General features: G+C 38.5%; 1 protein-coding gene across 2 annotated transcripts; it reads right to left on the reverse strand.

Annotated features, from left to right (window-relative positions):
• Positions 1-847: 847 nt before the first annotated feature.
• Positions 848-27,011, reverse strand: STK17A (serine/threonine kinase 17a). Of its 2 annotated transcripts, none has more exons than XM_031599379.2 (7): positions 26,708-27,011; positions 19,386-19,598; positions 12,187-12,331; positions 7,086-7,212; positions 6,324-6,372; positions 6,009-6,188; positions 848-5,206 (listed from the first exon to the last, which is right to left on the reverse strand). In XM_031599379.2, exons 1-7 carry the CDS (start codon positions 26,878-26,880, stop codon positions 4,873-4,875), a joined length of 1,221 nt encoding a protein of 406 aa, XP_031455239.1. In that variant the 5' UTR covers positions 26,881-27,011; the 3' UTR covers positions 848-4,872. The 2 variants fall into 2 exon arrangements, with proteins under 2 accessions (XP_031455239.1, XP_031455240.1); XM_031599380.2 differs by lacking the exon at positions 26,708-27,011 and adding an exon at positions 26,255-26,656.
• Between the last annotated feature and the right edge of the window lie 692 nt (positions 27,012-27,703).

Consider the following 27,703-nt stretch of genomic DNA (forward strand, 5'->3'; position numbering starts at 1 on the left):
CAATATAGTTGCTGGTTGTCTTGTATGATGAATGAAATTACATATCACAGAACCGTAAGGGTTGGAAAGGACCTCTAAGATCACCTAGTCCAACTGCCCACGTACCAACAATACTGCCCACTAAACCATGTCCTTAAGTACTGCATCTACCCTTTCCTTAAGCACCTCCAGGGACTACCACTTCCCTGGACAACCTGTTCCAATACCCAACCACACTTTTAGAGAAAAATTTCTTCCTAAAATCCAACCTGAACACAGCGGAAGAAGAGGAAATAATTTTTTCACCCAACATCTAGAAGGTGTTCTGACTTTCCCCACAGGGAGCAAGACAGCCAAGTAACCTAGTTCTGGACCCCCACTTTGAAGGGCATGTTAGAGTCTGGCTCCATAGTACACATTTCTGCATGATTTATTAAAACTGGATTAATGCTGATCGACACCTGTTCCACCATGTTCGAGACATGAAACTACCCCAAATTTCACACCTTTAATTGCCATTTAACTACCTTCTTTCCAGCCTTGCATCTGCAGCCACCTGAAGATCAGAGATCTGATGTAACAGTTCTGAATTTAATGGCAATGCATTTCTAGGTTTAGTATATACCAAGAAAAAAAATATAAATCAAGGTGGTTTACATGGGTGTTGTAGCTATTTATTAATCCCAATGACAGATTAATTCAACATCTATAAATGAGGCATCATGAAGATGTCCACAATGCAAATGTATTGCTTTAGAGTGGAAATCACTGGATTACTGTATGGACCAAATATAAATTGAACAAATACTTAATACAGAAAACTAAAATATCACCTATGTGGGTGTCAAGAAAAATAATTTTACAGAAATTCTCAGAGAACAACTAGGGCATTTATTTGAACAGGAGTCTCCATATGACATACTATAATCCAGTTCCAGCAATGTAATGTACTTTTGCTTCTTAGCTAAAGCCAAGCGCAAGCACCAAGCAGAGAAGAGTTTAAGTTGTAGTAGCTTGTAATGCAATACTATACTTGAGCTTTAACATTGATTCCAGTAATATTCAGTTCTGCAGAAGAAGCTTGCATACCTTCTGCAAGTCCATTGGAAATCAGTAAATGCTGACTTGCCGTGGAACCCAGTAGTGTGAGGCTCATCTTTCTCCCTGTCTCCTGCCAGCATCACCAGTGGAGTGGAGAAAGGGCATTTGCTGACAGCTGTCAAGATTTACCTGGTAGATCACAGGTTGGAATTTGTGTTTGGTGCATTGGATCCCCCAATTGAAGAGTGAAAGAAATGAAACAAATGGCAAAAAATTCTACTCCGGACAACAATAACAAAAAAAGTTTTACAGAAGATTTATGACAATAAATTATAGTCTCTTTCTCAGTGGTGAACAAAGCAATGAGTAAAGACAAAAAGCTCTGCTTTCAACCCAACATGCCGTTTTCTTCCAACAGCTGCAAAGGGGACAGACCTGCACACTTCAGCCCCACTCCTGCAGCACGTAGACAGCTCACACCTCTCACATCTTAACGATAGAAAGGACAGTTCTCCAGTCATATACAGGAGCACCTGTACTTCTCTTCCACTTCTTCCACCTTCCTGCATCCAAGCACACAGCAGTCGTGCTCCCAGCATTGCTAAGGCAACTCCCACACTGCTGCCCAGGAACAATGTCTGGAGATCTGGAGAGCAGACTGGAACAAAGAACAAGGGCCAAGGAGCTGACTCCTTTCTCCATCTCTCCCACCAGTACTTCACAGCATAAGCAGCTTTTTTCCTGAGGAACCACATGCACATGCAGCCATCCAGTTCCAGGATCTGCAGACTGTCTGCTCTTCCGAACAAGCATTTATTTGATTTGCTCTGTCTGAACATGTTGCCTCATCAGTAAGTTTCTTAAAGAAATTAGCCTCAGTAACCCACTTGTACTCCCTACACTGTAGGGAAGGTGTGCCTCGCTCACAGCCTTATCCAGCTTAGAGAAGAATGGAAATCACTTCAACTGTGTGGGAGCGGCTGGCAGTCTTACATTATATATTAGAGAAATTTTCCTACTGTAGGGCTATCTCAAATGCTTTGCTTATACAATTAAACTTCCCCAACTTCATAGAAATTCTTAATGATGCTAAAAACACTGTACAAAAGCACAAAATGATTAACAAGAAATGCAGCCCACTGGAGGTCTCAAAGGAGCCAATTTAAAAGAAGCTGGCCTTGTAGAAGCACGTACTTCATTTATATATATTAAGCTTCTTTGTCAATAACAGCAAATACAGGGCAAATAAATGCTGCTCAACATCAGTTCTTAGTACAAATCCCTATTCCCGGCTGAGACAGGATCTGTGGTCACAAGAGAAATTGAAATTGCTTATAGGGCCCTTAAACAATTTGCTGTGAGCAATCATGAATTATTACACATTTAGGTATGCAGATATGGCAACATAAGTTAGTTTTCTAAGGCTGGAACGTGACCATGCTTCACTCTCAGTGCCTTACTCAAACTTTATAAGAGCAAGAAAATACAAATGTGAAGAAAATCAAAGTTGCACTGAAGAACACTGGAAGATTCACAGGTGGATTGCAGAAGTTAATGTCCCCCAGACAAGTAGCCTTGGGCAAATGACTGAACTGTAAAAGAAACGAAGAGCACTTTCTGTCTTAAAGATCAGCATTGCAGGGAGGGTCAGCAACATGCAGCAGTGCAGCTGCCATTCTCTACTAGATTTGCCCAGATAACATAAGTGCTCCATTAGCCTAAAGATTTGTATTCAACTTCTACTAATTGCCAGCCCCAGAAATCAAAGAAAACCTTGCATGATAGCTTTTCAATACAAGGAGAACAAAAAAAAAAAAAAAAAGCAAATGTCTAATTTCTACGGAGTATGAAAGGCATCTCTGCATTACATGCCCTCAATCACTCAAGGACTTCTGGATGCTTCCCTACATAAAGGTCTTAAAGGAGCAAGATGGTGCTTCTCCTACACGAACACTCAATGTGCAGCTCCACAGAAGATGAGGCCTGATAGGACAGTTTAGCTTAGGTGCTATTTTTTTGATGTGCCTTCAAGTGGTTGCAATCAGACCCCCACCAGTGAAACATTATGGAAAAATTCACATTGCCCCATTCAGTGTTACAGTGCTTTTCATTCAGATTTCTTCTTCCCTAGTGCTTTCTCCCCTCCACCCTTACAAGCAACCACATCACAGCACCACTGTCTATGTTACTAATAAGCTGCTTTAATTTTGTGTAACTAACAAACGGTAACAACAGAGTGCTGAATCTCCTGCTCCCTATAGTTAGGACATTCCCAGTGCATTTGAAATGAGAAAGTTTGCAGCAGCAAGGAAGAAAAAAACAAAACAAAAAAAAAAAACCAAACGCTATCTTAAGAGTGTCTATTCATTGTTTTACAGCAAGAAAACTTTTGTCAGAGTTTATTATAAAGGAATGGCACATGGAAACCAAATAAATAGTTGAATGGTTAACAGTATGCAATATAATAATCACTAAATTTCAATTACATAAAAATTAAACTTTGGAACAGCATCAATATGAAAGATTTCTAAGAAAACCAAGACTCAGTCCAAGAACCTCAGATATCCATACATTGCAAAAACCAGTCAATTCTGATGCCTGGTTAGTCCTGGTTTTATTCTGTGAGGGACTGTGTCCACTGAGAACTATGACCCATCCATACTGCTCCTAACCCAACTCCGCCCCATCACATACATATGGTTTTTCCAAATGTCTAAGGGGGAGTGATTAGGAAGCACGAGGTATGAGTTGTGCTTCATTGTTTCAGAGGTTATAGCATTTTCTTCCTCATCTGACAGCTACACTGAAAAAGGTTATGCAATTTAGCCTATGGATGCTTCTTTCTTTCTAAAGCAGCAGTTAGAACAGAACAAAAAGAAGGCAGCAATGACCTCCAGCTCCCAGTAAAACTTCAGTTGGGTTTGGGAGGGCAGGGAAGTGGGGGCAGAATTAAGGGCTGGCTTACCATTAGATGGACAAACTGCCTGAACTAAAAAGTTGAAGCAAGGAGTGAGAACTTCAATAACTGCTGCAAATGACCCGGTCACTTTCTTTGTTGCCCACTCATCAGCAACGTGCAGACACACTGAGCTGGGTTCTGTTGGTGCACCTGGCCCAAAATAGGAGACAGAGGGAGCAACAGTCTGTGGGTTATCAAGAGACTGCCTTGGGAGACTTAGCACTCTCCAGAGCAGAACTTTACTGCGCTCCCAAAGACACTGCTGTTTCTGGAATTGTCTACTGATAAAATGGTCTTTACCTGTGGGACATGTGCATTGTTTGCTAGAGAAACCTAGCTCACTATTTAACTATACATTAAATCCAAGTCTTTGGATAGGATGAAAATGTAAATACATACATACTGTAGTTTTGAAATCTGTCAAACCAGTCAAATTATCTCATGTATTTTTTAGATCAGTAGATACATCCACTGAAGTCAGGAGTGCTAAGAAATATTTGAGGAAAACCCAGCATTATATATTTGCATTGCATGACAAAATGTATCTTAAAATATACTTCTCTTGACATCTGCCACTGAAACTCTTCTTATGCCAACTTCTCCAGAGCATCAGAGCAATTAACAGAATTTGTCTGCTATCCAAAGGCAAAAAGAAAAAAAAAAAACAGAAATAAAAATTACAAACAAAAAATAAGCTTTCATCTTTGTTAAATTCCTGCCAGCCACTTGAAATCTTGTTTATTTCTTCCATGAAATTAAAAGCTTGGCACATTCTCCTTAGATGCCACCTATCAACATTTTCTTTTATCTAGAACATTCATTGCATATCAGAGATTCCCTTGGCTAGGATACTTTTGTTTAGTAGAAAACACTGCTATGAAGTAACACATAGTTCAATAAATGAATTCTCCTGGTATTTCTTGCAGCAATGGTTCCTCAAACTTAAATCGTTTGGAAATGGCTTTCTGCTCAGTTGCTTTTTCTTTTTCTGACTGCCTACATTGTCCCAGTGTATATGAAGCTACTACAATGAGCTCTTCTGTCATCATTGATTCTTCTTCTTCAGCTTTCTCAACATCTACAGGTTTTTCAGAGGCAGAATCTGCATTTTTCTGGATGACATCACCGCTCTCCCCTCCTGCACTCTTACTCCAGGCCCTGCAAGTAGGTTCATCACTTTGTTCTAACCAGGGGTGCTGGAGACATTCTTCAGCAGTTGCCCGTTCCCTGCAAAGGAACAAAGAAATGTCTCAGTGAACTTAAAATTCAGTAAGATACTCATACAGTTTTCTTCTAAGGAAATGAATGTACTAGACTGATAGAATTACTAAAAATGTTCTGATAGCTCCTTTTTACCCTAGAAGACCAACAGTCCAAGAAGATGAACTGTTAATATTTGAAATAAAGGAGTTCATAGAATCTTAAACACTACAGTTTATCATATTTCTGAGCAACTGTCTTTTTCCTTAAATTTATGAAAATCATGCCATACTTACATTCAATTATTTCCACACACAAAAAAAACCCCCACAAAAAACACCAACAAAACCCAACCAATTAAGCCACCAAGATACAGTAGACAATTTTTGTGGTTGAGACACCACAAGAAGAATTCTGGAACTTGCACAGAAAGTACAAGTTCTGTTTTGAGAGCTGGAACTTCCAATTTGCCTCCCCTAAGAAAAGCATACTAATGAACTATGTAAGAGTAAGGTACTCTACTAATACATCAGAAACAGAAGGCTCAAAGCACAGCTCATATAAGAGAGAGCAGCAGGGTATACATATTGAAAGCCAGAATACTGTACCACACTACACTGCATTTACAATCTTCTGAAATTTTCAGTTCTAATTGCTATAGTTGGATAAATTCAGAACATGCATGTCAGGAGGAATATGGAGAACTCTTTTAATGTGTATGAAAAGTAATAGTGCCTAAAGTTGCCTTATACTTGAAAAACAAGAATTCAAGTATTCACTTTAAAATGTCTATACATAGGACAGCTGAATGGCTGTGTATTATACTTACTCAGGTTTCTTCACCAGCAAAGTTTTCATGAAATCCACAGCAGACTCTGATATGAGATCAAAGTCTTCTCCAGAGTAACTTACATTCATTTGAGATATATTCAAGAATGTTTCTTGTTTATCATCTCCTAAGAAGGGTGATATCCCTGTTAGCATAATATATGCCAGTACTCCAATGCTCCTGAATTGAAAGCAAAAAACACAAACACAGGTGTTTTGTTTTTTTTTTTTTTGTATTGGTTGTTTTCTTTTTAAGCTTTCCAACATTAGTTGGAAATGATGTTATTTATGATGGTCATTAGTTTGTTCAACTTACCACATATCAGTTGCTGTACTGATTGGGTCATAACTCAGAATTTCAGGAGCTATTCGGGGGAAAAAAAAAGTTATATTTTTTTCATACACAGACATGATACTGTATGTAAGAATGCAAAAGCAGGCACGAGGAAAAGTTTTATTAAAAGACTGTCATGCTTCAAGTGGCTTATAAACAGATATTTATATTCAAGTTATTTAAATTATTACTATCATTGGTTAGTTTCAGATAAAAAGAAAACTGCTTTTTACTGTCATCTTCAGAATCAATGATCATCTCTTTACCAATTAAGAATGCTCTATACAAATCTCCTATTGAAAAATAATTCCAATATCCAACATCCTATATTGCAGCATGAAAACCCATACCCATAAAGAATATGCTATATAACTTAAGGTTATTTTCAAGCACATTTTCAAAGCCTGGAACAATTTTACTTTTTAATGAAATGGATACAAAGCCCACCAGGCTAAAATACCATATTCAGTAAGAGTATGTATTTTTCAACCTCTCAGCCAAGTAATGCTTGTCATCACTGCTCAGATTTGTCAGAAGTGCGTACTCATCTTCAGCACAAGCACAAAATTGTCAATTCCTAGTCTGGTGATTCCAACTTCTACAGTAGTATCACGTTTAATGACTTGATCTTCTGACAGAGTAACTACACAGACAGTGTGGCATTCATCAAGTTTTGAGACAATCCTCCATAGCTGATAGTACCCTCCTCCTCAAGGCTACACCACCGTTGTAGGAACAACTTACCTACATATTCTGGAGTTCCCATAATTTCTCTTAATTCCTCACTGCTCTTCACTATCCTGGAAAGGCCAAAATCCACTATCTTTATGTCTCCCAGTGGAGACTTACTGGTTAGTAGAATATTTTGTGGCTGAAAGGCAAAGCAAGTAGATGTTTGAGATCACTAAAATCTAATGTCTATGACACCATAAAATCGCATAGTTCTTTCAGAATAACAACGATATGTTCCGTAACATATACAGTACCCAGGGCTTTTATTTTTTCATTTTTAAATCAAAGGTGAACTTGAAGAAACAAACTGGCTCAAAGCAGTGGCAGGATTTTCCTAAGTTATATTCATAAGTTCACTTAATAAGTTAATTAAGCATCTACCTTTCTTAGCTTAGAACTCATACAAAAGACACCAGTAGCTACCATTTAGCAAAAGGATATGAAGATCTCCACATTTGTACCTTCAGTCTTTCATACCACCTTTCTTCCCTCCTTGTTCCTTCCAATGTTCCCTCCTTGTTTCTTCCTGGCATGAGATATCTCCTGTTTAAGAGTGTCCAAAAACACTCAAGTTCATGTTTTCTAAACTGTTATGAAACTTTTTTGACTATACCTGTTTAAAGAAACTCTGATGCAACTGACCTCAATCTTGTTCAAACAACTGTATTACAGAATACGAACTGAAGAACAGTAAAAAAAAAAAAAAAAAAAAAAAAAAACCAGCAGCCTGAAAAACAGGTTTTTAAGAGCATCACTTTGGATAAGCTTGTTTGCTCTGATGTCACTAGATCTTGGCTGTCATTCCCCAGCACAAACTCTGCAGTCATTCAGAAGTCCCTTGCCTTCTATTTTGAATGGCAGCTGCTGAGTCTAAAGAATATTTTTTTAAAATCTTAAAACTTTGTGGGTCTTTGTTTTTTGCAACTTAGTTTTTTGAAGCATATCATTGCCAGACCAAGTCCCTGTCTCCCCACACTGGGCCAATAATTACACTGTGCTCTGTCATTAACTTGTGCAAGCAGTAACACTGACAGTTCACACTATGTTCACGCTTCTGGTAAGCCTGACTTCCATGAAGGCTTTATTTTCTGAGAATTTGGATTGAAAAAGGAGGAGGACAAATGAGTATGAACACAGAAGCAACCACTGAGGGATACAGTCCAACTGGATTAACACCAATATCTATAGTTCTCTCCTATTCACATTTTTTCATTCCCACATTGATTGTGACAGTGCGATTTCACATTAACATCCTTCCTCTTGATAACAGAAATAAAACTGTACAAGAACACATTAAAATCTTGGCCCAGCTCCTCTCGCTAAAAGACCTGAAAAAATTCAAGCTCTTTCATTCCTGTAAAGTTAAGCCACGTTATTTAAAAGGAACTCCAAGATGTCTGTTTTCTATTTCTAAGTGTATGTATTAACAATAGCTTGTTTTTGCTTACAAACTGGTGGCCATACAAAGGATTTTGAAGCTGTATATTACAAATACAGAATAGAAAGTGTGAATATGGTATTAGAAAAGCAAACATCTGAAAAAAAAATTAAAAGGCCTCCCTAATTAGCCTCTCAGATGTTCTTCTCAGTGGGAAATTTAGTTACGATCTGAAGAGGCAAAGAGAACACATGAGAAAAGCATTTGCTCTCTATATTTAAATGAGGAAAAGTTTTCAATGGCAAGAAATTGTCTGCAGTACAAACCAACTCATAACCCTAAATCTATTTGTACTGAAATAACACCAGGTTTCTTCTTTTAAGGAACTACTGTAAGGTTCAAATGAACAAAAGTCCAAACCCAGCTTTAAATCCTGAAGATGCTGTAGCTTTAGAACTACTATCAACACTCAATTACTCTAAAACTTAAAGAAAAGGAAGATCATTTTCTTACATCTATAAAGTGATTTCTCCTTTTTATTTATTTATTTTTTACACTGCTCTAATATATCTAGGCTTGACAATACATTGATCTCCTGTAAAGACCAGAGATACCCAGCCAGGCTAGAGTCTCTCCTACTAGCCATTTTGCAAAGGGCCTTGCACTCAAGCAGCTAATGTATGACATTATGTGGCATGGCTAATGTAAACTGGCAGATAGCAACATTTATAAGCCTTCCTCCCTGTTGCAGAGAGGCTTAGAGTTTCCAATTAAGATCCTTGTATGATGTATACTGAACAAAGACGACTAAATGGACCACTTTACAAGATCAGAATGCAGACAGAGTTTACGTTATATGGCCACACAAGTCTACCCTAATGCCATATTAGTACCACTAGAAACATGTACCTTAGGAAAGATGATAAAAAGAAAATAAATGGAGTTTTATTTTTCTAGGCATACAATCAGCATCAGATTCTTGGCCTTTAGGAATCTGAGACATTGGTTGTGCCCCTAGCATCATGTACAAGTAACACCAGTGAAAAGCATAATTTGTTATTGTAAATGTTGGCCAATCTTACATCCCTCAGTAAGTGGGATTAAACTGCTGTCACATGAAAGAGAGCACAGCTCTCTTGATGTTCTGAACTTCAGCGTAAAGGACAAAATAAGACAGTACATACAAACATCTGTTCTCTTCTAGCTATTTAGGTAAGTTGCACAGATCATTTATAACAAGTGCACTTAGTAAAATGCACACCCTTCAAACCTACCTTGCAAGTAGGTTTTGAAGTCTTGTAAACTGATGATACAACAGCAAAATCCATATACTGCAAATTTTCCATTATTCTAGAAGTCTCTATCAGAGTTTGGCCATACTATTTCTTGTAAATTTAGTTGGCTTTCGAAAGAGTAAGACTAAGGATGCATAATTAAGATAACCTGTAAAATTAATGAAGTTAACCATCTAATTTTACATAGAACAAATGATATGATTTTTTTTGCAGATAATTCTTAAATGAGGAAATTTTTTCATGAAACCCTTGAGTACTGTATTACATTTTGGCAGCTAATAGTTGACAGAAGTTTTATTGTTTGTTTCTACACATCTGTGCAGAGAAAACTGTACTTAAGCTTCCTGAAAACAGGAAGTACCCAAGGAATTATGAGAACAAACTGGAAAAGTAGACTGGTTGGAATATCCTGACTACACTGCTACATTGTGTGTAAAAATAGCTAAGCATTCAATCTTAATCTGCTTGGAATACTGATTAGAAAAAACATGATACAGTTGAAGTGTCCTCAACAGGACACTACCCCCATCATTCAATTATTCTACTTTCTGAACATTAGTATAAAATGACACCCAAAGCATTTTCAAATGACAACTCTATAAATTCCTCACAGCACACATCATCTTGGGAACCACACAGAAGTAAAAAGGTGCCTGTTGGATAAGCAGAGTAACATATACTATAGGACAGCACTGCTTGAAGCAGTTAATTGGCAATGTACAGCTTTATCCGTCTCAGACAAGCAGTAGCCAGTCCTTCCTCAACTTACCTACTTTTTTAATTGTAATTTACATTCTTTTCCATTCCTAACTAAGTTTTACCAAACACAATCAAGTCAAACAGCTGATGAAAAAAGAAGCTTCCCTTTCTCTGCAGCTTTTATGTGCCATCAAGAGGAGATGAAAGACTCCCAACTACGCTCTATGCACACCCTGCAAATTAAATAAAATCAAAACAATGTTGCTGAATGATTTTTAATTTACACTCAGTAGCGTTATATTTGCTCTTCTCTGAGACAAAACTGAATTATATGTTATTGTATTTTGCTATTAAAAACACATGAAGTTTCAGCCATGTTTCACAAGAGACACACTTTCAGAAAGAAATAATTGGGCATCAACCCTGCTAAGCCACATCAAAATACACAGTTTTTCTCATATGAAAGTTTTGCAGCTAGCAAAGAGGCAAACAGAAGCAACAGCAGGCTGTCAGCCTCACAGATCCAGTTGATCAGCTTTATAATACAAGACTAAGAAAACAAGCTTACAGTTTGATCTTAACAGGCATTTTAACAAATTCTTCTTCTAGAGGGTAAAGCCAATGGGTTAATAAGCACATCACAAAGAGCAGCACCCAAATTATGTTTTATTAAAGCTAGCAAAGCAATACTGGGTCTTTTAACCTCTGACAACTGGACACGTTCGATTTTACAACATCAGTTTATCAGTTGGAGTTTTTTAAGCAAGCTTCCTTCTAAGCTTTAGAAAGCTACCTGTTTGCAAGCTGGAATTAACTCTCCAGTGTACTTTCACAATTAAGTACCGTAATAACATAAAAACACAGTAATTTCTTATTATGACACCCAGATGCTCGGGCTAAAGAACACCACAGCTTTAACTTCAAATGTGTACAAATATATACAGTCCACAAAAGACACGTTCTAATTTCACATACGTTGCTTCAAGGAAATTCAATGGAAATACTTTTGGCCAGCACAGTCTATGTACAGACAAAGCAGAGACCCTCAGTATCTTCTATAAACATACCAGAACTTCAGTCCTTTTGGACACTTACCACTTGCTAGGAAATTTTCATTAAATATTAGTACAATTATTTGATATGTTTGATAAATCAATGAGTCACAAAGTTTTAAAGGACTCTAGGGTGATTTAAATAAATGGCAACACAGATGAGATATTTGTGTACAAATATTACACATTTTCTGCTTTACTGATGAATGGTTCATGATTTTCTGTTAAATATAAGTATGTATAGCTTGATATAGGAATCTACTGGTAGCTTTGTACCAAAATGCAGTGAAGTATAAACAAGGATTCTGGCAACAGAAGACATGTAGTGCCTTACCACTTAGTAAATAATAGAGGAATTAGACACATAGGAGCATTAGAAAATTTTAAACACAAGATGCTTTTAATACTGGTTTGCTTAGAAAAGTAGTTTAACCTCAGAATAAAATTGCTTTATTTCATAAGAACATATGGATGAAAGCCGTATAAAATTAGTTTTAGCGTACTAAAAATGGAAAATAATTTTCTGGATCCCTGGGTTACAACTTACATCTACTATTACTATATGCAATACTCTGGATTTCTTATGACAAAGAGATCCATTTCTTATGATAAAATTGTGTCCTTAGTATGATGTGACCAGTAAGGAAGCCAGCAGTTAAGAAGCATGAAAAGTACTGCAACAATTTTACCTTCAAGTCAAGATGAACAACATTGTTTCTGTGCAAGAATGAAACTCCTTCTAAGATCTGCTTCATAAGTCGTTTCACATCTTTCTCTTTGAAGGCCTCCTCTCTTTCAGCAACACACTGGTCAAAGATTTCACCTCCAGCAGCACTACAGAACAGCATGAATGTTATTATTTCAAACACTAAGCTAGAGCACCCATTTTATTACACTAGCACAGAAAAGATCAGCAGGTGGTATCATCCAATGGTGATATTTTCAGTTATTGAACATTTTGCAAGCTCTAATGGCCTAGGAAGACTTCCATTCAGTATGTCAGCTTTCAAAAGAAGCAAAGATTAATATTCCATGACTTAAGTAAAATAGATTCTACAGAAACTGTTGAGGCTATTTTGGAAATATCAGTGACTGCTCAAGAGATGAATGCCACATTTGTTTAAGGGCAGTGCTTAAAAAAGATGTGTCTTTTGCTATTGCTATTAAACTATATGGAAATTTGGCCAAAGTAAGCTTTCATAAACCCAACGCAAAATAGTGCCGCTCCTAATTCTCCTCAAAACACTTTGTAGAGACTCAGAAAAGCCTAAAGATAAAGCCTATAATGGAGTTGTTTGTGAAAAATCTGGTGGACTGGGATGCATTAAGTTTCTACACAGCTTTCATCTCAAAATATTATTGAAAATTTCAGCTCTCAGAGCTTGATTCCTTATCTTTTGCTTATATGTGCTTAAATAAATAACAGAAGAAAAATAGGAAAATAACTACAGATGAGTAAATGTTTTTCAAGTACTCCAAAGCAACATGGAAACAAACCAACAGTACTCCAAAGATCATCTCTGTAGCAACTGAAATAATCATAACAGAGGCTCCATCTTAGAACAAGAATGGGCAAAACAGCATGAGAACAGGCTGCTTGCACATACGGATTGCTGAATTGCTACTGATCAATGTGTAGATGAAGTCAACCTTTGTGAGAAATTCCATAATCAGCTGAGTGACAGACAGTGAAACCCCCCTGAGGACAGCTCTCTTCAGTTACCTCACAATGACTTTGCAAAGCGTTGATCTTTACTGGTACATAACAACAACTACCATGGCTTGCTTTCTTATAATAAATTATAGTACCTAAGCCACCCAGAAGAGAAAGGCATTTGCAAACAAGGACCTGATAAGCAAACAAGGCAGTTCTATAAAATGGTGAATCTGGATTATGGACTCTGAGGAAATAAATAAATAAATAAATCACTTAAATATATTCAATTTTAATTTTATGAATACTAACTTGGTTGATGTGGCCCTTGTGCCTTTCTTTCTTTTTATTTTACCTTCCCAGATAGTCCCACATTATTTAAAACTCTCCCTGGAGATTATCTTGTAAGAAAATAATAAATGTAGAAGATGGTTTCAACTCAAGTTTTTATATAGAGCTTTGTATCTCTGCTCATTACATTGGCTAACTGACCAGCAGTATGATTTGCTTTACTAAAACAAGATTTTTTTTTCTTCAAAGAAGAAACCTATTTAACATTTTTCTTAATCCTGTAACAAAGATGATGGAACTAAAGAACGAAAGAAGTTTTCATGAAGTGAGTGTTAATACAGTTCTTCTTGAAAAATACTATACTTCTGACACTGGGCAGTACATTTCTTCAGCATGTTTTTATTTAATTCAAAGAAAAAGGTAGCTCTATTCCAGCTTTGGACAAGACTAAGACACTAATTACCTTTTTAAAATGGATGTGAGATCATTTATTCTCACATTTTAGATCACTTTTTTTTTAAAAAAAAAAAGCAACATCACTTGGAACTTGCAGATAAATATATAAAAATGTCTTCTGTAATCAATAAAAGAAACAAATTCCATTTTAAGAATGTGATAGTAGGTTACCTGGAAGACTGATTTAATTCCTCGTAGCATTACATTTTAATGTACGTATAGTGATAAACCCTACTACCAAAATTACTGATATGTTTTACAGCAGCAAGGCTGGGATTTTGCTGCAACCTCTCTGCTGCTTGAAACAAGAAAAGCATTAATTCTGCCATTTCTGTTTATGTGACATAGGACTCGTTCCCCAGAGCAGCTGCCAAACAGGGATCACACTTCTTTTTTCTTTAATAAGCTCTCATAAACTCAGCTGAGAATCAGCATGAGGTAGGCCTCATAAGGCCGTTTGCTGTATGCCTACTTAATACACACATGCTTACAAATTAGAACACTATAAGTAGACATCAAGCTAAACCACAAGCTACCCAGAATTTTAATATTACACTTAAATAACTTTGAATTAATTTTCTTAGAAATCAAGGCAAGAAGAAGTTGAAACAAAATATCCCATCACTGAAATGAAAAGACAAGATAATATGAGAGTAGAAAACACCAGGTACAAAAAATACTTTTATTTTTGAACAGTTTTAAAGTAATCTGCAGTCCTTTTTTAAAGGTGATGAACCTAGGTGTCTTCAGAAGTGAGCCAGACAAATAAAGCCTTTAGACATACACATCCACTTCATGACTTAAGAAACACGGCTGTACCAGCCACCATACAGAAGTATTTTGCTTTACAAAGAAGTTTCAGATGGCAAAAAAAAGTTTTAACATACAGTGGTTTTTTGTTTGTTTGTTTTTAAAATCAACTTTTCTACTTAGGATGTAGATAGAAAAACTTCTTTCAGACAATTCACTTCAACTCAAAATTGCCACGTTTGAACATAAAATTAGTGATTCTTTAGAAGAACATGGGAAATTTGCAAACTTCCTTACTGCAGAGCTGTTCTGTGTATTGTTGCTGTGAAGCCAGCTTAACTGACTCCTTTAAGCAAAACAGTCTGCTGACTGTGAGCCAACTCAGTGACAGCGGTTTGAAAGCACAATGTCAAAATGAACTCCAAGGAGATTCTCCTACACATCTGTGCCAAACTTTGTAATGCTGCTTAACAGTATTTTCAATTTAGTTATTCAGTATTCCTGATCTAGAAAAGAGATGAAAATACCTCTAAGTATTTCAAACATGACATTGCTATGATCTCAGCATTCATGCAGAGCAAGAGTTCTCAGGTGCTGACCATGTACTCATTTTTTCCCTCCAAGAAATCATCTTCCAATAAGCTTTTGCTTTTATAGTGCTAGTTATAAAGTAACTGCTCTGCAAGTTACTGGGTACCCTGACCCTTCTCAACAGAAAATTTTAATAGGCAGTAAAGAATTGTCTTCAGGACAATAAATTATTTAGGTGAACAAGCCACCTTACTCTGGAAAAGATGGATAAGGAAATATCTAGGGGCACTTCTTCAAACTCAAGAATTGTTTAGAATACATTATTTCTCTAGTACACATTCCCTTAGCAAGGTGTAGAAATAAGATATGATTCATTTTCAAACTTAAAGCTGCAGCGACCAGCATTCCTTAGAAATTCATGTATTTATGACAGAACTGTCGTTGTACCACTAACTTCTATATAGTCTCAAGCTAAATCCAAGTGCTTCTAATCACTGAAACCATGCTAACATTTTGTTACTTCTTATCAGAATAATTGAAAAGCTAAGTCAGTTGAAGTCTAGAACATTAATCATGGTTACAACTACACTGACTTTAAATTCAGTGGAGACTGAGCCTCTTCCTTTGTACGTTTTCATGCACCGTGCAAAATTCTACATCCTGCTTCTTTCAAGTGCATTCACAACACGTTAACATTGTACTGTTCCTTGGTGAGGTGTGCCATTAGATAGCAAGTATGAGAGCAAATGTACTGAGAATTTTTGAAGCGTAAGGCTACCCTAACTTACCACTGTGTTGGTACCCAAAGACAGAGATGACTGAAAATCGATATCTGATGAGGACATATGAGTAGAAAAGCATTCATACGCATTAAACAAAACAGTCCATGCAGTTTATGTTCTCAGTTTCCAAACACATGCATACTTCCCCTCCGCTGTGGTCTTTCCTATCAAGGAGCCTAAGAGCTGAATGAAATGCAGAGTGCAAGGTAACCAACAAAGTTTCTCCCTAAAACACCACTGTTAATCTGAGATAGCCATTAAGTACTAAACCTCTGTTAACTAATAGGTAGACAAGGTGCAAACATTGGAGCAGCACAGTCATTATCACCACAGTACAGGCAGTAACATAACGCAGGCCCAACAGGTGCAAAAAGTACTTAATGCAGCGTATCAAATAAACACCCAACCATCTCCTCAACATGATGAAGGTAACTTTCTTCTTGCTTGAAGTAAGCAAGATGGAAGTCTACTATATATACACAAGATTCCAGCAGGTAGCTATCCAATTCACATCCTAATATGTGCATCCAACAATACTGTCCCAGATTTTGAAGTTACACACGTTTGTTTAAAATGTGACCCACTAACAAGCTAATGTCTATTCCTAACATAGATGTATAAGCATGTAAGTTTATAAGTGATAAACACTTATAAAAATGCCTGCTTTGAAGCACCAGATGCACTGTTTTTCTTTCAAAAGAATCAAAAGTCATTAGATTGTACACAATTACTGAGCCCAAAAGTTGCAAGGAAAAAAGCAATTTTGAAATCTGAATGTGTCAGGTTTTCTGGACTCTTATGTTTTTCACTAAACACCCAGGTTTTTATTAATTCTGTTTTCACTAAAACAGAAAAATGTCACTGTTCCATAGGGTAATTACAGGCTTTACATATCACCCCTTCAGAATAGCTCTTCAATTCTTTGCAGTTCATTTGCACGTGACCTCAAGAAGTCAGTGTTTGCATGGATACAGAGTTCTGCCATCCTGCAGTTAAAACTAATGCTAAAGCCCCATTGTTTTCCATTGCTTGGAACTTACATTAACACTTTGCGGGCAATTTTAAGTATGCTTTCTGTCAAAGCTGATAGTATTTTAAAGGCAACCTTCCATGTGATTAAGATTTCTCCCTGCAAAGGTGAAACAATAACAGCTCACCTCCCTTACAACAGATCCAACCTCAAGAGAGGAAACTTCTAAATCTTAGCAGATCAAGTTATTGGGCAACGATTAAGTATTTTTGTCCTTTCCATGGTAAGGATCTGCCACACAGACCATGAAGCTTAATAGAAACCAAAATGCCCTAGAGAAGCTTACAGTCCAGATACGTTCTTTAATCCTTTGCATACAGAATGTCAGAAATGTACTGGCGTTCATACCTGTGTTGTTGCAACACGCCTCTGGAACATGCTGACATTAAAGAAGCATCCAGATGTATTTGCTGAAGTCAGTGAAAGAGTGTTTTTTTTTTTTAATTTACAACTCCAACACAGCTATTTATCTCTAACAAGGTATGACTGATGCATATAAAAATAATCATGATGCTAACTCATGAACAACCTAGTTAATACTTTGTATTAAAAACGTTTTGTAGGAGAACTGAGTTCTAAAGGAAAGCCAGCAATTATACATAACAATTATCACAATTTCCATCGCTTGTTTCAAGCTCTGAATTCTACTGCTTGCGTTGAATCTCTATGGGAACCAGAAATTTAAACTGTATTCTCATTAAATCTGTACTACCAGTGTTTAAAATATATATTTTTTCATCCCCAGTAATGGTAATCAGACACTAGAAGCCCTGTTCTGCTTTTGTATTTAACAAAAACTGAATGTTTTATAAATCACTAACAGCATAACTGCACAACATAGAAAAAAAATATATTCAAGAAAGAAGCTTGCCTTCATAAAAAAACAACACACAATCTAATTCCATTTCACTGAACTTCAAAGATGAAGTTTCTTTTGACTTCTGAAAAACATCAGATTAGCACACAAGATTTCTCACCATTCATTTCTGATAACAGAAAAGGGAACAGCTGTACAAACCAGACTGACTTAGCATGTAGGTCAAGTCACTTCTCAACTAGGAAGCCCCACTGTTACTCTCACAGCCATTTTAAACCCATAGAGTCTGAACACGATCTTAACTGAGCTGTTCAACAGCAAAAAAACATTTGCCTAACTCTTAGAATCTACATGAAGAAAAACTAAGCCTCTGGAGTGTCAGATGAGCATTCACTGCTGCAGAAACTCCCATCTGGACAAACTCAATGCAGGGAAGAAAAACATTCAAGTATATAGTCACAAGTTAAATGTCACTATTCAAGGTAATGCGGAATACAAGAGATTCAGAGTTCAAATAGTTTCACAAGTCTTATTTTCTCCAAAAAGACACCAGAGTGCTATATTTGGGACACATCTTGAGTGCATGCTCAAAAGGTCTTCAAATAAATGCTGATACAGCTCTCTTGCCTTTTTCCATCAAGTAGAAGACAAGTTCTTGTCTGTATCACATTAAGAAAAAAAGCAGGTGGTCAGTCTGCAAGCACTGAGTATGGGAGTGCTTGCAGTTCTAAGCTTATGTACTTCCTGAAAGATCTTGCAGTAGAAAATATTTAATAGTTTTACCAGATAGAGCAGCCAAGAGAAGAAAAATTTCTACGCTAAATTCCTTAGAAGTAACCTATCCCAGCTAATACTAAGTAAACTTCTGTTTACTTAGATGTTTACTTTGAGAAGTGTTACACTGAGAAAAGTAAAAAATTCTGATGCTGGTCAGCTTTGTCTACAAATAATTCCAACTCTCAATCCTCAAAAAACCCAAGCAACCCAACACCAAAAACAAACCCCAACAAAACATCTTCAAAGCTAACATTCTATTTAGGTTAATTTTGAAGATATTCACAGGTTTCCACTGAGGGTAGAAAAGAGCTGTTAACTACAAAGTTCTCCACTCTTGATTACAGCAAGCTTCAATGCTTTCATTTAAATATATGATATTAAGTTTTAATACCTTTTTCAACACAGGCAAAATGAACAGACTTCACTCCAATTTGTCACTGCCAGTAACAGAAACTTCAGTGTCTGTACAGGTACTCACTGCTTCTCTCTGCACCTTCTATTAGTGTGGAGCATACACAGTTCAGATTTCACTAAAAATTTCTTCATTAAGTATTTAGTTTATATTTCAGCTTTGAAAGATACCATACAACTGGAAAATTTCTTACATTCTGTTGTAGTTACAAGACTGCACATAACTTCCTGCAATACTGATTTTCTTGGCAATTTTTTGAGCTCAAGCAGGTGACAAGCAAGCAATAAAATTGTTTTTCACATTATCCATACGAGTGGAAAAGATTTTTTATACTACAATTTTAACAAATACTGCTGAAGGTTATTCAGAAATTATTACTGGTACTTACTATTCCAGGACTAAAATCATCTCCGTTGCAGTTTCATAAACTTCATGCAAGTTAATGACCCAAAGGTTGCATTGTGCCAATTCAAGGACTGCAATTTCATGGATTATTTCCATCCGACAGTCTTGGCCCTTTCTTCTTTTTCTCATGAATTTTGCTGCAAACTCTCTTTCAGTGTCTTTTTGGATACATTTCTTCACCACTGCAAATTTTCCTCTGAAATTAAAGAAGAATTTTAGGTTAGAACTAAGTCCCTTATTGACAACTTTAGTATAATCCTTGTAAATTAATATTTCAGAAAACCTGAACTAAATCCCTCTTAAGGGACACCTTTACCACGTGCTCTAAAATTAGAAAGATGCCTTGCTCAGTGATAGCCTCTATTCTAAAGAGTTAAGGTTACATCTCCATTAAAAATAAGGATTTTAAAACAGAGAACTACAACAGCAACGTATCAGTTCAAGTGACTCCAAATCTTCAAACATACAGCAGAAATGAACTGTGCCAGTTAGGAAGATTAAGATATCCTTGAGCCTTTCATAAAAAGCTAGTCAAATGGTATACAAACAAGAAAATTATGCTTTCCATGACTATACTTAAGCAAACTATTTGTCCTGTTACTATTTTCACCACTATATTCAAGGCAACAGCAGACAGCAGCTTCATTGAATAAGCGCTCAAGATGCCACTCTATTTATGCTATGGAATATCCATACTCTTCTCTGCATTTTTCAAAAACGGCACCTCATGCTCTCACCATGACGTATCTGCAACGAGAACAACCATAGTTTTGATTGCTTAAGAGCTCTCAAAAACTCCAACTGTCTCGTTGTTTAAGGAGCATGAAACATTTCAGAAAGTAGAGAAGCTTGGCCAACACAAAATGTTCTAACAGTTTTTGCAGCAATGACAGTGTGAATACAAACACACACTGCAGAACTGAGCACAGTGCTTCAGCCATGTTAATGGGTATCACTTCTGACAAAACACAGTGGATGAGTTACACTAAGCCAGCAGGTCCAGCTGAAAGCACGCTGCAGCACTTTCAGAAGTCTTCCCCCACAGTGTTTTGGGCTGAAGTGCCTGCTCTTAACTTCCCAAGCCACCTGGTCCACTCAATTCCATTCATATAGTACTGGTTTTTAGAATGAAAATGTCTATGAATTAGTGCATTATCTAACACGATGATGAATCCTCATCCCTTTAAGTACAGCAATCTTTTAAAATTCTTAACATACAGATATAACATTAGACAAAATGATCATTTTTACTTTTATGTCAACATTTTCTTATAAAGCTGCAGGAGTAGCTTGGAGAGCCTTTACTCTGTTTCCTTATTTAACTTATTGTAGGGTAGCTGAAACTAACAAAATTAGAATCCTCCTCTCGTTTGGAATAAAATTACTCGAGTCTTGCCTTTCCTATGTCACAAGCTAAAACATACAGAATTAACTAATTCAGCTCATGTCAAACTTTTCACTCTCCCAGCTCCTAACCTAGTGACAGACTGCTTTCCATTAAAAGTAACTGCTGAAAGCATTTGTGGTCACTCTGCTTATAATAGAAATTTGTTTCAAAACTGTCCAGCTGGAATTAAGTAATAAGCATCCACAAAGTGGGTATCTGCTAGGCAGGCTCACTAAAACAATCTAATTTATAACTACTGATACAGTCACAGTCATTCAGGAATCACATTTTGCATAAGCACCCATTATCTGCAGAACAATAGATATAAGAAAATAGATCAGAGCACAATCATACACGAAGGCAGGCAAACAGCAAGAAAATGCTTTAAAAAAAACTTTGCAAATGCATGAAAATACGATGGGATTTCATAGCACTAGGAAGGTGTAGTCAAAAGGTCACTATAAGATGGTTTAAAGAATGCAGACGTTATTGCAGAATGCCAAGGGAAAAATCCAAAGCTTAACAGCTATGTGCCTGCTACAGATCTAGCAAAAAACACCAAATGTTTGTAGCATGTACAGCTTATTGAGAACTCTGGAATGTTTCAGTGACCATGTACTCCTGATCCTCAAAATACTGCAAGGATGGTGTTTCTTTTAAGCAGAGTTCTAGGAAGCCTGTGATTATTGTCATGTATAACAGCAAACATCCCTCCAGTACTGCCATCCTAACCACAATCAAGAGCAACCATCCTGATGTAGCCAGGGAAAAGGCTTTTAAGTTATTCCAAATGAAGATGCGAGTCCTTATTACTTGTGTACAATGTAAAGTTACACATTTATCGAAAGCATTCAAATTGCTACTGAAGCTGTGTTTCAGCACCAAATCCAAATAGTGCTCATGGAGTAAAATAGCAGCCATTTCAAAAGAAGAAGAAAGAAAGGTAATTAAAAAAAAAAAAAAAAAAAAAAAAAGAGATAAAAGAACAGAACTTGCTGTTAAAGGGTCCTATTTTAATAACTGGTAGATATGCAGATACTGTGCTATAGATGTCCCTGTTCATTGCAGGAGAATTGGACTAGATGGATCTTTAAGGGTCTCTTCCAACTCAAAGGACTCTTCGATTCTATGATTAACCCCACTATTCGGGTCATCGATAAAGATGTTGAAGAACATCAGTCTCAAGACTGACCCCAGGGAACAGAAGTCATCACCAGCCTCTACCCGGACACATAGCTATTGACAGCAACACCATGGCTGCAACTACCCAACCAATTCCTTATCCACTGAATAGTCTACATTCAAATCTGTATATCTCCAATCTAGAGACAAGGATGTGGCATGGGACCAAATAACAGTCCTTGAAGAGGTCCAGGCAGATGACATCAATTACCCTTCCTCTGTCCACCAATACAGTCATACCATTACAGAAGGCTACCAGATTGGTCAAACATGATCTGCCATTGCTGGCTGTTCCAGATCACCTCCTCAACTTGAAGCCTTAACATAGCTTCCAGGACAATCTGTTCCATGATCTTCCCAGACTCAGATGTGAGGCTCACCAGCCTGTAGCTTCCTGAGTGTTGCCTTTTTAGCCTGCAAAGGTACATTTTCCTTCTGAAAGAACGTCTCTCTAGTGCAGAGTCAAAAGCTTTTAATTCTAGCACCACCAAAGCATCTAGTAGGAGTAGTTCAGAAAGGTTTAAAATCTTCCAATTGGTAGAGCACTGTTTTGAATTACATACAAAACTTATCTGGAAGCAAGTTAATTAGCCTAATAAGCCCAATGTTGCTGATTTATCACACAGTAGTCACTCTGGAAATAAAACAAAATTCAGGTAAGAGGAAGAAACAGCAAGAGACCCCGGCGTGCGGCCACACTCATGCTGTTGACTGCACTGGACAGAAGTTGGCTAGGTGATGGAATTGAAAAGCCGCTGCACAGGAGTTCTGCTGGCTGACAAGTATTTATTACAAGTTGTTCAAAGCTAAAAAAAAAATAAAATAAAATCAAAAATGCCTTGACATAATACCTATAACTACTATAATACTATAAAGCTATTATAATACCTAACCACTGTCTGTAAAACTTGCCTTTTCTTAATACAATCCCAGAAAAATCTGACTTGACAAACATGATACTTCTAACTGACAAAACTAATCACTATGCACCTATCCAGATTCACATCTGAGACTACTCCAGAACCAAAGATAATGTCCACTGGAAAAAAAAAAAAATCAAAGTAAGAAGTTAAACCACAAGATACATTTATGTTTCCCTTTCGATAGAGACTGTGTAGTAAGCAGAAATAAAAACAGGAATGTAAAAGCTTTCCCATAGAGTACACCCAGATGGTGCATCTTTGTGTTTCTTAAGATGTTGCTTATCAAAGTTCCTTTCAAGAAACAGATCTGCTATTAAATTGTGAAGACAGCATTACCAGTTTAGCTATGTTAAGGAGGAGTTGCAATGAAGGAAGAGCAGTTTTGAGAGGTAATATTTCACGTTCCTTTCCAAAGTTAAAAAGTGACTATCAGTTATCCAAACAAAAATGCTTTTAAGGGTGACTTAAATAGGAAACAAGTTGTTCTCAGTCCTCACAAGAGCCTCAGTCAAGAATTATGATTTAAGATATCATATCTGATCATGAAGAAGCTTAATGTCATCTTTCAAGACTGCCAACAGAATTAGCATTATTTTATCTGGCGCATAGTATGGCTGAAAGGAAAAGCCTCACATCACAAATCAAATGTCAAATCAGATAAACAAGAGCATTTATGTCACACCAATTAATTCTGGTTGTCATAGGCTCAGGGAAACAGAGAACTAACCTTACTGTAATAGTTTTGAGATGAGCTAAAAAACACTGTCACTACTACAAATATTAGCAACTATTTTTAATATGTTTATTTTTCAGAAAGCTTAGAAAAATTTTCTGAGATCCATAACACTATGTGCAATTTATTATATAATTCATGCCAAACATTCTTTCCTGGGGGTGATTTTTTAATACAATTTTTGATTTCCAAAGAGCCAGGTGAGGGGAGGTTCCATTTCTGATGTTTGTGAATATTTCCTCACATGATTTTATTCTCAAATGGTGGAATCAGATACTTGCAAGTCTTGCCTTCACCTTCTCACTTCCCCATCAGTTTCACCTAAGACAACAGCTGCTTAGAAATGTGACAGCATACCTATGCATTCTTACTGATACACCCAACTGCACAAGAATTACATATGACTAAGATCTGAACTCCTGAAAGTTACCTGAGAAGCAAGTTTACGCCAGAAAGTTTGGAAAACCAATTCAAGAGCCAGGCAACCTTTCCACGAAACCATAATAAAAAAATGAAGAATATATGATTATTTTGTTCAGTTTTCCTCAGACGATTTAAATAGTTACTCGTGGTCTGGGTGGAGAACATGCTTGTTTATTTAAAAAAAAAAAAAGTAGAATGAGGAAAATCAACAGAATTGAACACAATATACTTTTACAGGCATGCACTGCACATATTTCACTGGCCAGAAGATTGCTTGGTTTAGAGCAGCCACTTAAGAATACTCTTATGTTCCAGAGAAAAAGCAGTGCCAACTGTTCAGGCCTTTTTCCAACTCACCTCTAGAACCAAGAGTGTTATTTTTAGTACAGAAATTATGGCTACCAATATGAACCTAGCTTGTTTTATATTAAAAGAGTGCAGTGCCACATCAACAAGCTGAAGAATTAATAGCCTAGTGGTATTTTGTGTGCAATTATCTAGGGAGTATTTTGTTGAGGAAAAAGAGCAAAATAACTGAATACAATTACACTGGACACTTCAAAGAAGCTTTAGGTAATGTGAATCAGCGACAAGAAATTTTGATTGAAGCTGTGTTTCTGGAATATGGAGCTCAGACATCCAGAGGGTATATTGTGCGCATACTCACAAATATGCATCAAGGCTGTCACCACAAAAATAATTAAAACATGGTTCCCGATTTTACAGTCAAATTATGCAGTGTACAGATAAGGGTAAAGGTCAAGCAACTGTTGCATTATCCTGCACAAAGAATAATACTTTGTATTAGCTCATCTCAAATGAGTACTGCTGAAATGGTCTAAGAACGTGCTGACCAGAAATGGCATCTTTACAACTTTAAACAAAGGAAGTGAAACATTAAACACCATACAAGGCCAAATGAAGATGTATCTGTGAACATTCTGATTTGGGGACAATAAAATTAATATGGCTGAAGACTAGGCCAAATGTCAGCAACTTAAGATTCCCATCCAGAATAGCCATGCCTTTGGCATTTCTCCTGAGTTTACTGCTAGAAAAAGCAGGTTCTATTTGGGTATACTTGCAAAGGCCTGTTCAGCATGCAAGCCAGGCCTATTTGAGTACATAAGCTTTACATCCCCAAAGCCATTTTTTCCTGCAAGCAGAAATAACAAAGCCTGCTTTCCTTTAGTCTTGTACCAAAGTTTTTTCAGTGACATCACAACCAGGTTCCCACCCCTGCTAGCCTGTGGTTCTTCCAGCAGCGCTTGTCCAGGGCAGCCACCCCTGCCAGCCACCAGGCCCTGCATCTCTCCTCCCCATTTTCTGATCACCACATGGCCCCAGCTGTGTGCCTGTGCTCCCGGCCCCTGCCCACCACCTGCACACGCAGGAATGGAAAGCAGAGCACAAGGCTCTTTCAGCAGACCCACACTGACAGCCGGGCTGGAGGCCAGTGAGCAGTGTCCCGATGAGCTCATACACCCAGCTTGTGCCGCATCTGCTGCCTGCTCTCTCCTTCAAACCCAACGTATACAGTTCACATTCTCTTCAGAATTCCCATCCCAAGTTCAGCTTTTAAGCACTTCCCTAGTTATGGGAAAAGAGATGGACACAGAGCACATGAACTTTTTTTTCCATAGCTATTTCCTTAGCAAATTCAGCTGCCAAATTAAATGAACTCTGTGAGCCTTTTGTCTTAGGCAAAACCCTGTCCTATTTTGTTGCTAATTTGCCCAAGCCCTTTGCAAAGACAGACCTACTCAAAAGTAAATGTTTGCACACTCTGCAAGCAGATAAAAGCAAAACAATTTCTGCTAAGTGTACGTTATCAACAAAATGCCATACAAAGAGACAGCTACAAGTGTCAGAGTGACTTTCTACCTGCCTTTTTAGTTTGCCACAACGGATTAGCAAAAGTTTCTCTTTAATGGGTGCTCTCATGTATGAAGTACTCACTTGTTCTTAGACAAACCTAGCGAAAAAGGTATTTGAAATTGAAGGAAAAGCAAACACACACAGTCAGAAGTGTGGACTTCTGTACTGGAAGGGAAGATGAAAACCTTTGTGGAGGTAAAGAGAGGGAAGGCAGTTGGAACTGAAACACACTGCTACTGCAGAAAGGCAGTGCCACCGTTGGAACAGACACATAACTCATCATGACACAAGTGCAGGTGCAGGATCAGCCATTACACAAAGATCACCTCTAAGTACAGCTCCGGCCACCGGTGACCCCACACAAACGTCGCCACAACTCTTGCTCAGGGTTTGCTGCCTGCATCCTTGCTCACAGCACAGAAGCGCTCACCCCACTCGTGCCGGTGTGCGCCAGAAGGAACCCTCGCCAATCCTTCAGTTGGGCCAACGGCCGCCCAGCTCCCAGCGCAAGCCCTTACTTCAGGGCAGAGCGGCAGAGTTTCTGAGAGCCGCCGAGCTTCGAACCGAACCGAGCTCAGCCTCCCGCGCACCGCACCGAGCGGCGGGGCCGAGCGCCGTAGGGCAGCAGGCGGTGTGCCACGGTCAGCCCCGCCGCACGGCCGGCGCCTAAGAAAGAGAGCTCATCCCGCAGCACACCCTGCCGCATTTCACCTCGTCTTCGTGAACGGAAAACCGCTTCTTCGCCATCGCGGTGCCCGGCGCGGCGGCTGCACACCCACCTGCCGAGCTCCCTGCCGGGGCTGAGGCTGTAGCGCTGCTGGAAGGGCTCGGTGCGGATAGGCGTGCGGATCTCCGTCAGCAAGCCGCCTCGCCTTCGGCCCCGGCCGGCAGCAGGCTGAGGCGGGCACTCGTCGCGAGAGCGGCCGGGCGGCGGCTTCTCCTCGGGGCTCATAGCTTCTCCCGTGCCGGCAGGACGCCTCTTCCCGCCGCGCTGCGCCCCGACTCGGCGCGGCTCCCACCCCCCCGCCGCCGGTCAAGGGAAGGAGGAGCGCAGCACGCACGGCACCGCGCGGCCGGCAGGGGGCGTGGCTACGGGGCCCCGCCCTGCCGCCCTCACCTTGGCGCGAGGGGGAGGGGAGCGCGGGGCGGCGGGGCGGCGGGGCGGCGGGCAGCGCCACCTGCTGAGGGCGGGCGTGGGGAGCGCGGTTATACGAGGGCTGCCCTGAAAGTGATGCTCTGTTGTGTTGGCCCGTGACAACAGGGGCGGATGTCGGTGGTATGACTGCAAGGGTTGAGCCTTCCCACCGTGATTCTGTTATACCGTGTGGCAGATGCCAGCCGTGGGGCAGTCCGGCAAATTGGTATCTGATGTGGGAGTGCGTATGAAGCCAAGTAAAATTTCTCCATGTGGGAAAAATGGCACCCACTGACGTTCATCGATGCTTGCTGAACGTTTACGGGGAGCAGAGAGTGGATATGAGTAGTGGTGGCAACAGTGTGTCACCTCATGCAGGCTCTTGTTCATCACTGACAAAAATGTTGGTGGCAGTGCTGAACAACAGTGTTTTGTAGCTGAGAATTTGCTATATCAAATGGGGTGGTTGTGCTCTTTGTATCTGTTGTGGTTTCCGAGGAAATAAATAGGAGGCATTACTTTCAGAGCAAGATACGTATATAGCTGTATGTCTAGTCCATAGTTGCAATTTTATTTTGTGTGCTTGTGAAGTTTTTACTTTTTGCCACTGCACAAGTGGCGAAAATAAATAATAATAATA

The sequence above is a fragment of the Phasianus colchicus genome, chromosome 6 (assembly GCF_987193195.1).
Source record: "Phasianus colchicus chromosome 6, bPhaCol1.hap1.1, whole genome shotgun sequence".
NCBI lineage: Eukaryota > Metazoa > Chordata > Aves > Galliformes > Phasianidae > Phasianus > Phasianus colchicus.

Bases quoted from the DNA above. Each gene is read 5' to 3' on its own strand.
- STK17A (XM_031599379.2), bottom strand. From the start codon at position 26,880: ATGAGCCCCGAGGAGAAGCCGCCGCCCGGCCGCTCTCGCGACGAGTGC. The intron at 7,213-12,186 runs GTAAAATTGTTG...TTTGCCTTTCAG, and splicing joins TTGTTCATCTTGACTTGAAG to CCACAAAATATTCTACTAAC. The intron at 6,373-7,085 runs GTAAGTTGTTCC...TCCCCCGAATAG, and splicing joins GGGAACTCCAGAATATGTAG to CTCCTGAAATTCTGAGTTAT.